General features: G+C 28.2%; 1 protein-coding gene across 3 annotated transcripts in view; it reads left to right on the top strand.

The window, feature by feature from the left end:
* The first annotated feature begins 335 nt into the window (after window positions 1-335).
* The window catches only part of Gapvd1 (GTPase activating protein and VPS9 domains 1), a 171,107-nt gene continuing 156,885 nt past the window's right edge, over window positions 336-14,557 (top strand). For all 3 annotated transcript variants that reach the window (XM_075370371.1, XM_075370370.1, XM_075370369.1), the window contains exons 1-2: window positions 336-592; window positions 777-898. In XM_075370371.1, coding sequence (XP_075226486.1) covers window positions 788-898 — 111 coding nt within the window. In that variant the 5' untranslated portion in view covers window positions 336-592; window positions 777-787. The remainder of the gene's footprint in view (window positions 593-776; window positions 899-14,557) is intronic.

Raw genomic sequence — 14,557 nt, 5'->3', positions numbered from 1 at the left:
GATTTACAATGATTGCAATTTATGATTTAGTCTACATATTCCCTATAGTTTTATTATTAATTCCATTACAATCCGAAATAATACTTTGTTTTTAAGGTGTAAAATTTCTTAAATTTAAAAACTTACCCCTGTTAAGTGATGACTTTTTGACGGCTAGATTTGGTTAAAATAATGCAAGCATTTATTGTTTTCCTTTACTGTTAATTATATTATATTTTTTTATGTATTAGTTTATATGTAACAGTTAGGTAACTAGCATGAATAACTTAAATAACTTTTATTGAAGATTACCGTAGGTAAATTTATATTTAGTACGTTGGCACTAGTGAATTTTAATCTGTCATGGCGTATTAGTTGTGGGTGTTCTTGCTCTAATTTAGCATGTCTATTATTTTATAGTGGATTTTAGCATTAAAGGAATGATTTTAATTTTGTTGTATTGTCTTTGAAAGAGTAAAATGGGATAAATCCGGTTACATCTGTTTCTGTTAAGTGTTTATTTTGTATATGTTCATGTTGCCCTAGGTCAAGTTAAGTAAGAGTAGGCGTAAGAACTGTTGAAATTTTCCTTTTAATAATATTTTGATATAAGGTTTGTTTATTTTTATTTTTATTTTATTTCATTTCATCACTGTTTTTTGAATTTCACTGAATACGCTGCATGACTAGTCTTGTTCGATCTTTGCGAAGATCTGTTGTTCATTTAACTTTCTTACAGACTGTTAACTATTAGTCGACACTTCTATGGTTATTACTATTTCGCTCGTTCATTTCAGGACACAAGAAAATGGATAATACACTTGTACTCTGGGATTTAATTGAATTGGCTGGCCATTTAAGGCAGGAACGCCTTTTTGTGTTGTCAGAGCAGGTACATCTTCAGGAACTAAATGAAAAGGTGAGTAGCTATTCTGGTCAAAAAACATAGAAATAATTATTTATTTCTCTGTTACCAAAAATTAGTGTCTGTAACTAGATTTTCTGAGCCTTTTTTTAGAAGACTATTTTTTTTTTAAGAGAAAATAAAGATTTTGGTTTTATGAAGTATCTGTAGATTAGATTTTTTTTATATGTACTAATATTACTATATTATGTGCAGAGTTTGATGTAATTATCATCGCTTTTTCGTTAATGTTATGCTTGGTTAGAAGTTAATGCAAATCATCAACATTAATGCATCTAAATAAGTTTATGGTAGAATGGAAGAGTTTTGGAGTGTTCTTCAGAATTTTTATTAGGTGTTGATGTTTATTTTATTCAAACTTCAGAAGAGTAGTTTGACTACCTAGTTTGATTATTCATTGTATAATGCCCTTGGAAATTTTGCTAGCTTTTGGCGTGTTAGTTGGTAAAATTGTATCCAAGTTCCAAAAATTTCAAGTAAACGTGTATTATAGAGTTGATTTGTGAGTTTGCCCACCCAGATGTTTACATGATACTTCCTGAACATTTCATATGTTAGTTTTTAAATTTTCTAAACAGCATTGACTATCAACCTTGGTCAAGTTCAGGGCAATTTGCCATGAATTTACTGGTTTAATTTAAAGTATTGATAAGTCTATATAGAATACTCTCTTCTGTAACTCTTACATTGTAAATGTAGAACATTATTTTTATTGATTGGTGTAAATGCTTGATCTCCACAGTTTGGTTTAATATCGTATCACAGCCAGTCTTTAATGATAATTTTTTTTTCTGAACAAATTTAGTCCTTTTAAATGCAATTAATATATATCAGCTATCTTACTTTTATTTAAATGTCTCTCTTTTCATTCTTTAAATGTAACTGTCCATTTTTGATTATTTTTTTAAGTTCAATTTTGTATATATTTATTTTTAACTTTTTTGAAATATTTTAAAGAAAAATCTTTTATATCCTCAGTTGTTCGTTTGATTAACAAATATTTAATTTTAATATTCTGTATATTTTGAGTAGAGGTTTTATGTTCTATTTTTTTTTGCTGCTGAACTAGCCCTTATACAAGTTTTCTAATAAATTAATCTGCATATTACCTATAGTTAAATGAAATTATATTTTAGCTCCTTTGAGATTTTTTCTCTGTAATCTCAAAGCAAGAAAATGCCAGAAAGTTATTTTTTGTTAACACATAACTTTTTTTAAAAAATATGATTATATTGTTAAACATTTGATTATTACATAGCTATTAAAATAATTCAAATAAATATGATTATATTAAAAATAATTTAATAAATATCATCCTATATTTTGCAATAAAATGCATTCTTATTTAACTTGTGAATTCAAGAATTTGTTTTTTATTAGAATATTTTTGCATTGGCCCCAAGAGCCGTGTAAAACAAAAGTTGGTAGAATTGATTAATATTTTACAAAAAATATTAAATACTTGGTGGGTAATCAAAATTTTCAAACTTTTGAAAGCGTTTTGTCTAATTGAATATAATCTTTTTGGCTTATTATATAATTATTATAGTGTAGGCTCCTGTGATTTAAATGCAATTTCTGATTTTAAATAATTGATTTACACACCACTCTTATTATTTAAAATTCATGAACAAGGTTTTTAACAAATATTAGAAAAAAAACTATTAAATTCTATTCACTGATATTCTTCATTCTGATTCTTTTGTTCACTCGGAATTATGAAGTGCTTTGTTGTGACTGTAAATATTGTTTGGATGAAAATTGATTTAGACTTTCAAATAAATATTTTTATTGAAAATTTTAAGGCCTCAAAGTGGTGAAATGCAGCAAATCTCAATTGAGAGTTTAATATAATTTTAATAAAGTGGGAAAAATAACTTAAATCTTTTAATATATAAAAGAAAATAATAAATTTCAGATTGTTATTGAACACTAGAAAATAAATCCTCTTGTTATAGACTTGTTCAACTGATTTTAGTAGAACTGACTAAGCTGATAACTTAATCTTTGTAGTATAGAATTTTGAATGCACATTTATTATATAGTATAATTAAACTACTATCCATTAATTTAATCGGTAATTAATTTCATACTTCTTAAAAAAATAACTGCATATATTGTAACATAGCAGTAGCTTAAGATGAAAATAAATAAATAGAAAATTAAAATTTCTGTTAAAAAAGAATAGAAAGTGTTAGAAAAAGATAATGCTAAAAATATTGGAACAATGTTGTAGATGAACTATAAAAAAACATTTAATGGGGAATTTAGAAATATGGATTTGTTAAATAATGTAAGGAAACTGAACTGGGAAGGTAAAAATAAACAGTAAGGAAAAAATGAACAGAAAAAATTAGAAAATGAACAGTGTAAAAATTACTTAAGCTGTGAAAAGTACAAATCAGATAAATAAGAAAGAAAATGGTGAATGGGAATGTGAAAAAGCTGAAGTGGAAATTGAAATGCAGTATATAGAAGAATTTTGATATGCAATACATTCTTGAGTTGTACTACATTACCCTAACATTTAAAAACTGGAAAAATAATATCATAAGCCAACGTGATTCAGTGACAAAAAACAAAAATTGATTAGTGTTTGTTTTTTTCAAGAAAGAAGAATTTACTAGAAATAGTACAATTCATTTTTTATTATTGTGTACTTGTTATTTTAATTTTTTAAGTTCGAAATACATGACAAAATAATGTAAATTATAACTAGTCTTTTGTTTTTCAGCATGAAAGTCTCAAAAAGACAGTAACTGCAAGTAGATTCTGTAATCTTTCACATTTATTAAGTACTGATTATTATTATACATAGAATTTTATCTGGTTTATTAAATGACGTATCATTTAACATATAGAACTTTAAATCTTTACTGTTATTTTAATAGTTTATAGAAAGAAACCTATTGTAACATTTATTAAGAGAAAAATAACAGTTTAACTGATTTTTTTACTTAATCTGTTTGTCCTGACCTAGTTGATAAACAGAGATCTATTTTATCTTGTTTTTCATAAAAATGTGCAAAAGGAAAGTAGTTCGTTTAGAACAGAATTGATAGTTGCTGCTACTAGTATAAGATGTCAGAGAAACATACAATGAATTCTTTTGAAGGAAAAGACCGATTATTTTCTGTTATACAAATGTGTGTGTTTATATAATCCAGCAGCTTGAACAAATCAGGAGAGCAATGACTGCTCTCAACTTCGTTTTATATTATTCTGAAAAGTAAACTGTGCAAATTGCGTTTGGAGTAAGGATAAGCAGATTACATCAGTTTTAGCAGTACAGCATGGTAATTTGGCTGTCGTCAAGCTCATCAGCAGTACCTTTCCCTTTAACAGTCAAATTCAAATGGTAAACTTTTCAAAATTCAGTAATGGTAATGGTAAATTCAGTCAAATTCAGTAGTGGTAAATTTTTTTGTCAGGTGTGTGTGCATATAGATTTTAATTCAATGAGATTTTTTTCAAGAAATTTTTAAAAGAATTTTGATTCTTTTGTAGTGTCAGCCAATAAAAACTATGACTAAATGCTCTTAGTATGCTGGTGGACTAATCTTTCTTTATTATTACTCAAGGTTGTTTATTGAATTAATTCTCATCATGGTTTAGTCTTCCAATATATACATATAGTGTGCATTTTGGTTTGTAACTGAATAAATATTAATTATTAAAGTACCACCATGAAAGGTCTAATTTTAGAATATATTTTATCAAGAAATTAGGTTTTAATATAAATATCAGTTATAAATTGTTCTTCCTAATATTATTTTGATATTCTATTTTAATATTTTATCATTAAACCTAATGTATCTATACATGGATAATAGTGGTTAAAATTTTCATTTATATCTCTTCTTTTAGTTATCTTGGTAGATTGAATTTTATTTAGTCAACAAAAATGTTCTTTTAATAAAACATCTTTAACCCTTCATGTTTGAAACTGTATTCTAATTTTAGCTCAATAAATTGTAAATTGTCTGTTTAAGTTTCGAATAAGCTGTGATTAAAGAGATAAGTTGGGAAATTGGGAAGCTCCAGTTGATTTATTTTTATCTACTGATTTCTTTCTTCTTTTCTCTCTTATATAATTTCTACTTCATTACTTCCAGGGAGGGGGGAAATAACCTTCAAAACACATTTGTAATGTTTATATGTTGAATATGCATTCTTATTTCTCTTTTGAATAAAATAATGTGATACCTAGTTTATGTGATATTTAATTGTAAATTTCGCTGATTAATATACAAAGATTATGGTCTTAGGTTTATCGATTGAAAACATTCTTAAAAATGAATATAATATAAATTAATAGGTTTTTATATTTTTTGTTAAGAGTCCCACCATTGAAATTTATTGATATCGGCTCATATTTGTTATGTTAGTTCTGTTTTATGTCAGTATTATTATGATTATTTTACTTATTTAGGTTAATGATCAGCACTGAAATTTATTGATAAGGAAATGTTGAATTTGTTGGTAGATAATGCAGTGTTTACAATAAAAATATCCTTTTCATTACTACTTTATTAATATTAACTGACTTACTTTATCGATATTGTAAGTTATTCAGTCTTTTACTTTTCCAACATATTTGGTATGTGATTTCAATATCATTGTCAGTTTTATGTTTAATTTTAATTTTCTCTGCAACAAGGACTCACATGGAAATTGTGGTGTCTGTGACTTCCACAAAATTTATGACTGAGTTTAGAATGAACTGCATGTTACTGTACTCATATGTAAGTGAATTCATGCGATGCAGGTGCAAACAGACTATCAGTGTGTTTGAATAGATATTGGCAAACATGTTGCCTTTTGGTCATCACAGTGAAAGAATTGTGCTGCAACATCAGTATTATAGCAAAAATCTTTTTTTTAGTTGATGTAAATACAGGTATTCTTTTTAATTTCAGTAACAATATCAGTAAATTTCAGTGGCAGGGCTGTAAGAAAAAATACACACTTATTTAAATATTTTGTATTGTGGTAAGAACATACATTAAGTAAGAACGTACATTTTATAAAAAAGATTGCATTGTTATTTTTTCATTGTGGGAATTTTTCACTATTGTTTTCCTTGATACGTTTAAAATTCACAGATAGAAATGCAGATTTTGATATAAAAAATTAAACCTAATATTATAAAATGTATTTTAAATTTTCCTAATTATTTTTTTAGCAGTTTTTGGTTGTACGTTTAATCCTCACATTCACCTTGCACTTTCTTGAACAAAAGTTTCTGCAGCATTCATCCTTTAGAGATCTGTTTTAAAAGGTGGGGAAATATTCATAAGTTCTGCGCAGCTGTGCTTAATTATGTATTCTTCTTCTTAAGAGAGTTATAGACATCTATTAAGAACAAAAATTGAGACATTTTAAAACTGGCTACTCTTGGTTTGCTTGCTGTCTCAGGCTAGGTTCTGTTCTATCCTTGATACTCCCATAGATCTTTGGTTTAAAAAAAAATTATAATTTTCGATATTTTTATGACTAATTAAGCATTGCAGATGTTTAATGTTTTATCTGTTATTTTCCCAATTTAGTATGTGAAGGAAATTTTTATAAATAAATATAAATGTTAAATTTGAGCTACTGTTTTAGCATATATATATCATCTACATTACTTTAACTTGCGATGCCTATAGGTTGCTAAATTCATAGAATTCTAAATTTGGTGTTGTAAAATGTGTGAAATAGCTACATGCATTTTTTTCAGCAATAATAGAAAAAATATGATTTCTAGAAAATAACTCGTTATTTCTTAACCTTGGACATAGCAGCTGTTGATTTTCCTGCAAATACATTGAATGAAAACAAAATGCTTGTTTCTGCCTAACCTTGCATTTCTTAAAAATTATACTTAAGCATACAGTAAGAGAAATGAATATGTTTGCTTTATTTAAGTTTTTTGCTGCATAATTAATTATTTTACTCTACGTTTTAGTTTTTGCAAGTTTTGTTAGAAGAGTGAGATTGGATTGGTGTAAAATTAAAAAATTCTAAAGTACAGATATAAAAATAACTCTTAATAATCCACCTCCTTTACTACTTAAAAGCAAAAATTTAAAGAATACTATTATTATCATCATCATCAAAGTTATATAATTATCAAAGTAATTATAATAGTTTTATATAAATTATATATATATAAATTGTTTAATTTGTTAACCAATTCATACCCATTTTTTATATTATATTTATACAGAGTCCGGCATATAAACCTGATGATTTTTGAATGATTATAATTAAACTGTGTTTCGTACTATTAAAACATTTAATATATCAAATTAAAGATCAATTTTTGCAATTTATAGTGAATTACTTACATAGATTTTTTTTTATTTGAATATTATGTTGTCCAAATTACTTCTCACACACTCACTTAACCTCATTCTAAAATTTGACATTGCTCGCTTAATCATCAGTTGTGGAACTGCTTCAATTTCTCGTTGAATGGCCTCCTTGAGTTCTGCAATTGACTGTGGTCAACTATTGCAGAATTTATGTTTGAGATATCCCCACAGAAAAAGAAAAAAATCACAAACAGCCAGATTAGGTGAACGCGCTGGCCAAGGAATGTCGCCAAATCGGGAAATCAAACGTCCAGGAAAGGTTTCTTGCAGTACATCCATAGCGATTCTCGCCATATGAGCGGTGACACCATCTTGTTGAATCCAAATTTCATGTCCTTGAAAGTCATTCAGTTTTGGTTGCAGAAATTCATTCAACATGTTTACGTATTGATGAGATGTTACTGCTACTCTGTGATTTAACTCCTTAAAAAAATATGGGCCAATTATGCCAAACTTTGAAACCGCACGCCACACTGTAACATATTGACTGTGAAGTGGTTTTTCAAGAATTTGCCGTGGATTATGCGAAGCCAATAACAGTAATTTTGTTTATTCACAAATCCTAACAGATGAAAATGTGCCTCGTCACTTAAAAGAATAATGGCATCCTGGTGGACATTTTCGAGGATGAACTCCCAAGCTGCTTTGCGAGACGCCCAATCATTTGCATTAAGTTGCTGCACTAACATCATCTTATACGGATGGAATTTCGGGTCGGCATGAAGAATTCGTCGTACGCATCGATCAGAAATGGCTAGCGCAGCAGCATGTCTCGCTGCTGAACGTCGTGGATACCGTGTAACAGCTAACCTTACAGCGTTAATGTTCTCAGTCCGTTTTCGTCCTGTTGGTTTCATTTTTAAAGCAGACGATGGGTTACTAAAATTCTTCACCCACAACAATATCGTATTCCTACTAGGAACAGACGCGTGTCGATTTAAATTGAAATCTCTGCGAAATAAACGTGTTACAATAACCAAGTCATTATTTTTAAAATAGGCTTCAATCACAATTGCTCGTTGTTCACCCGACCACAACATACTGGCAATTGAAATAGCATGTCGATGTACAACATTCCGCCTTCCCATTGACAATGGTGCCAACATAACAATTAGTACAAAATCGTCAGATTTATATGCTGGACCCTGTATAGTAAATCAATCTTACAGTGCTGTATGTAATATTTAGTGGCTAGCCCCAAAGATGTTTAACAAATTTTAATTATTTGACCACACTTATTTTATGTATGTAATAACTTTGAATTTTAATGTGTAATTTTGAATTTTAATTTTAATCAACTGATGATGAGGAATTCCTCAAAGCACTGTTGATAAAGGAGAATAATAGAAATTTGGTTCTGTACTGTGGTGGATTGCTGAGTTTTGCTTTTGAATATATATATATATATATATGAAAGATATGTATTGTATATATATTTATATATATATATATATATATATATATATATATATATATATATATATATGAAAGAAGGAGGACGCTGTATATTGATAAAGGATATTTTATTTAAAACTTAACTATTGTAAAGTAGTGATCAATGGAATATACAAGAGTGCCTTGGGGAAAAAAACATAGTTGTCCGTCCCTCACTAATATGGATATGGTAGGAGTGTAATATATAATCTACTAGTAAATGGTGAAGTAATACAATGCATCTCTCGAGTATTCTTGAGAAATCGCATTTTGAAAATTGTGTAAATGAGATTGCACATTTACTGTTACAAGATTCATCAGAAGAATCGCAAAATTATTTTTTGAAGTTTCTTGAGGTAGTGTTATATTAATACTAACGTTTAAAATTGCTTTAAGTTTACAAAAAACAGATATTATATATTCTGATAATAAATTGCCTATCATATGCCTGATTCTTTTACCAGCTCGGCTAAATCAGTATGTCTCCGGAACCTGGAGCTTTATTATTTTTCAAACTTCCAAGAGAGAGAAAATCACATTTTCAAATCTTAATCTCTAAGTCTCCAGATCCCTAGCAATTGAAGTTTAAAACAGTTATCTTAAATGTTGGACAATTCTAACTAGATGGTTTCTAATTTATATCCATCATTCAACCAGATACTGGAAACAATCATAACTATCTGATTTTCATTAGATTTAACTTTTTAAGGAAATCTCAAGTCTTCCTTGTACATGTTACCTTTCCTATAAAATTCTTGATTCCCTCACAATATGTTCTTTTCTATCAGAAGGTTTCTTTCTTACTAACTATTTGTTATAGATAATCTTTTTGACACCTATCACCTTTTAGATAGAATCTCATTCCACCGATGTAGTTTTTGTAACATCTTCCTATTATTGTCCAACACTCTTATATTTCCAGAGCAGCTTCAACTTGTAACACTCGATATTTACATTCACTGCCCCTTCTGATGGAGAGTTTATCTTTGCAAACAATAAATGTTAATAGAAACTGTGCTGATCTCTCTTACAAACCTTTTATAACAACCTGAAGAACTGAAGCTAGAGATTTTTTATTTTCACTGTAGTCTTCTCGCTGTACTTGAAAATATTTGAACTTAGGTTATAAGCAAGAAGTGGTTGGATCCACAGAAGAAAATTCTGCCTTCAAAATTACGTAATTGGTAATAAGATTTTAGATGATTTGTTGTTGGAACTATACATATTTGTAAGTTTCTTTAGTAAAATTTAACATGAATCTTAAAAGAAAATTGTTGACACTTAAATCAATCTTGTCCCATTATCAGTTAGTACTTCTTCATCATGGGGAACAAATTTTGTGATTTTCTTTTTTTCCTACTCTACCATTAAAGTCACCCATTAAAATAATTTCTTTTTGACTATTCAGTTATATTAGCACCTGAAAATATTGTTTAGCATCTGCATCAAGGTTTTTGTAAAATCATTTTTTCCTAACTGCTTCATCATAGTCTGTGCATGCACACATTAATGTGTATATAAATTTATATGCATGCACACATCCCAATTACTAGTAAAATCATTTCTCTTATATTCCAATTATTATTCAAGTATGAATTGATATAGAACTCCAGTTTGGCCTGTAATATATGTTGTTTTAATAAGAATGGTTTAAAAAATACATGTTTTGTAATTATTTGTATTAAATCAACATGACATGAAAAAAATTACTACTTTATAAGTTTTCTTAAATATTAAAATTAATTGTATTGAATTACTTTTTTATATTGATAGTATTTAATAACACTTAATCTACCACAAAGCAAAACACAAATTGAATTTTAAACAGTTTGTAAACATGACATTTTTTAAATAATTTTTTGTTAGAAGTATTTAAATTTGATAGCATGATTAATTGTTATAATGTTTTTATATACCCTTTAAACAGATTATTTAATTTGGTGCCTTTAAAAATAATGAATTTATGTATTAAGTATTATTTTGTAAACCTGTTGATCAGAACACTATAAACTTTTGATGGGGTTCTGTGCCGAAATTAAAAAAAAAACTTTTTTTTCCAGATATTTGATAGTTTATTAAAATTTTATACTGGTAAAAAGTGATTTTTAACACTTTGTTCATATTTAGGATCTTGATATAATTGAAGGTAGCCTATTAAAAATTTAAAACTGATATTTTGTTTGTTCTGATTAATATTTATCTGGATTGTGAGACTGTTTTGGGTTGTTTGGACCTGGATGAAGTTGGCTGTAGCAGCTGACTATTTGTTGAAACTTATTTTTTAATTCAAGTAAATAAAAAATTTGCTTAGAGCCTGATTATATATTTACAAAAAACCAACCTTATGCAAATTAATTAGAGGTGCATGTTAATTGTGTGCGGGTGTTGTTTTAAAAATGGAATAAGTACTTTATTATTTTAATGAGTTGTTATTGGATATTAATGAGAATAATTATTTACAATTGATGTATGATGAATAATAAGTTTGTTGCTAATCATGTATTGACTTTCTCCTTAATTTATAAAAGTGGGTTTCTATCTTAATGCCATTCTATGAAGATATGTTAATACCTTATCGGCATTTTTTTTTTAAGTAGTTATTCTTTATGTGATACTTGTAATATAGGACTGACATTTTATCACAAGAATATAATATTAATAATAACCATAAAGTTTTTTAAATCTTATCATGTAAAATGTAGAACTTCCTTCTTCTGCATTCAGGCCTTTTGTACTTAGATTCTTTGTAAATTCGGTACTTAAGTTGGCATTTTTTCAGTTTAATCATATGCTCTTAATACTTATTAAATATTTTTATCTCTATTTTCAAGAAAGTTTGTGAGCAAAACTTGATTTTAGGCAGTTCCATGTTTAAGTAGGTATGAGTTGTAAACATTTGGATTGATAAAAAGTTTCTTTAATAAATTTCTGCAATAACAGCTGAAAATTTGAGGAAAGTTTTTTCCAATAATTTTATGAAAATTTCTTGAAGGTGTTGAAAAAATTGTATTCTGTGTAATGAAAATGTACGAGGTGTGGCTATTAAATAACGAGGCTAATGCTGTAAAATATTTTATTTTAAATTTATACATATTTAGTTATCCCCTTCAATATACACCCCTCCTCTATCCTGGTACACTCATTGTGAATTTTCCATTGTTTGAAACAGTGCTGGAAGTCTTCTGTGAGCTCTTTCAAGATGCGTGCTGCTTTTTCTTCAATGTTCTGAAATCTTGTTCCTTTTAATGCAGATTTGATCTTGGGGAACAGATAAAAGCCACATGGTTCCATGTCACGCAAATAAGGCAGAGATAGTCTAACACTGGGATGCTATACTTGGCTAGAAACGTCTTGACAGACAATGCAGTGTGAGCTGATGATGTGTTGTCCTGGTGAAGAACCCGTAACTTTCTTCCACATTCCTGGTCATTTTTTCTTATTTTTTCACGGAGCTAGGACCTCAAGGAAGTAATGTTGAATAGTCATTTGACTTAAGGAACCCAGTGAAGGTATTTAATCTTATGAATATAAAGCAAAAAACAAAACCTGTGCGAACATAATCTTTAATGTCTTCTTTCGGCCATCTTGGAAACTCTTAAACCACTCAAAAACTTGCACACGTGATAAACATTCATTGCCATATACTTTTTTTTTAAAGATAAGTTTCAGTAGTGATTTTTCCAAGTTTCATATAAAATTTCATGATAGTTCTTTGCTCTAATAAAACAGTTATTTTTTCGGCAAGACAAAAAACAGATGTTATCCAAACGAAGGCCACGGCCAGACTAGTATGTCTACAAAAACTGGAGTGGCAACAGTTGAAAGAGAAGGCTTCACGCTACACAGCTGTTGGTCGTACGAATTTGGTGCGTGCACAGTTCTTCTGTAGCAGCATTAGTTTAGTTATTTATAGCCACACCTCGTATTCAGATTAAATCAGTGTGATACTGATTGTGAACCGATCAATGTTTATCTGTTTCTGAGAGATTCAGGTTTGAAACTTTGCAGAATATTGGTTTTTGTTACCTGTCATTCTTAAGTAGTAGATTGTGCATTCGAGTTATGCTTGTTAATTTCCAGTCAAAAGATTACATTTATTGGAATTTTTATTTTTTCCTTTTGATACTTACATCTGTGGAATCTTTCTTTTGCTTTAATAGAACTAAATTTTTCTTATCATATTTCTCTAAAATTTAAAAACTTAGAACTATATTACATAATGAATAAATAAATGTTATTTGTATAAACTAAGTAAATTATTTTAAAAATATTTTATTTAGCCCTTTGATTTGAACTGTGATTACTGATTGTGTAAAATATTATTTTAACTGTGCAGTTTTTATTATATTTTATTTCATTATGATAGTTTTTCTTCTGTTTATTTTTAATTTAATAATTTTATTTGTTAATATTAAATTGTTGATATGCAATTAATTCACAGAAAGATAAATTAATTACAATAAATATGATGCAATTTTATCTTCCTTTATTTATTAGTTTTTGATAGTTTGTGTCAGTTTTATTTATTGACATAAAAAAAAAGCTTTTCTTATAAATTAATCTGTATGGAATAAATGAATGTATAGTGTTTATATTAATTTCTGTGTTTCTTGTAAAATTATATTTATATAATTTCACTTGACTTGTAGCTAATGATGATGGTAACCTCTGTGTTGTAATGATAAAATCTTTGTTTGGAAGCTTCTAAGTTCAAAAATTGTTGAATGTGGGCATTTTCTATGTGCTGCAAATAAAAAAAATGTGCACATATCATTTCATCATATTATATCATACTACCGTACCCCGTCGCGATTTCGCCCACAATATAGATGTAGCTTCACTCGCAATGCTTTTTTAATAGCTTATTTTTTTTTAAACTTATTTTTTTATAAATAAAAAAAATAAAAATAATCAACAATATTATATTTAGATTTTCAGTAAATCCTGATAAAACTGTAAATAAAAATTTTTATGAAAAATACTGAAGGAATATACGATAATCAATGAATTGTTGCCCAAAACTTAAATAAAAGAAAACAAAAAAAGGAAGATAAGATAGTTGAACAACAATAGTTCAATAAAAAAGTCTAATAAAGATAAACAAAACATTTTTTACAATCCCAAATTTAGCATCCCCATCGCGGCTTCGCCCGTGCTCTATGGTTACTTGCGCTTCCCGTCACGATCAGAGGGTCATGGCTCGCTTCGCTCTCCCGTTTCTTTTACTTTCTTGCGTTTCGCTTTTCCTTACTTCCCTTTCCCCATCCTCTTCTTTTTTTCTCTTTTCCTTTTTATTTTTTTCATTTCCCCTTCTTCCTTTTTTACCCTCTTTCCTTTTTCGATTTTTTCCTACTTCCCCTTTTTGATTTTTCCCTTTCTCCTTTCTTCCCCGGTTTTCGATGAATTTCGGTTGAGGTTCATTTTGCCGCCAAGCAGAAATCATGGTAAAATTATTTTTATTCCTAATTTAAAAACAAAACCTTTTCCGGACACGTGTTTATTATGAACTTTTTTCATTATTTTAAACAGAGAAATACAGCTGTAAAATTTAACGGCATTCTTCTGGAGCACTCACACACTCATTCTGTCGCTCTGCGTGCGCACACGATGTATTAATAATACCTATCCGACAGATGTAATGAATTACTTCATTTCCATGCTTTACCTGTGCTTTTAATCTCAACCAATTTTTTTGCATCTGACATTTTCAATTATTTGCTTTACATATTCCAATTTTTTAATTCCATTTTAATTTAATTATTTATTTATTTTAAATTTAATTTAATATTATTTTATTTAATTTTAATTAAATTTATTTAATCCCCTTTCTCTTCCCCTGTCCTATTTCCTTTTTACCGTT

The sequence above is a fragment of the Lycorma delicatula genome, chromosome 7 (genome assembly GCF_047948215.1).
Source record: "Lycorma delicatula isolate Av1 chromosome 7, ASM4794821v1, whole genome shotgun sequence".
Taxonomy (NCBI): domain Eukaryota; kingdom Metazoa; phylum Arthropoda; class Insecta; order Hemiptera; family Fulgoridae; genus Lycorma; species Lycorma delicatula.
The sequence above is the reverse complement of the archived record's forward strand: the minus strand, read 5'-3'. Positions and strand labels throughout refer to the sequence as shown.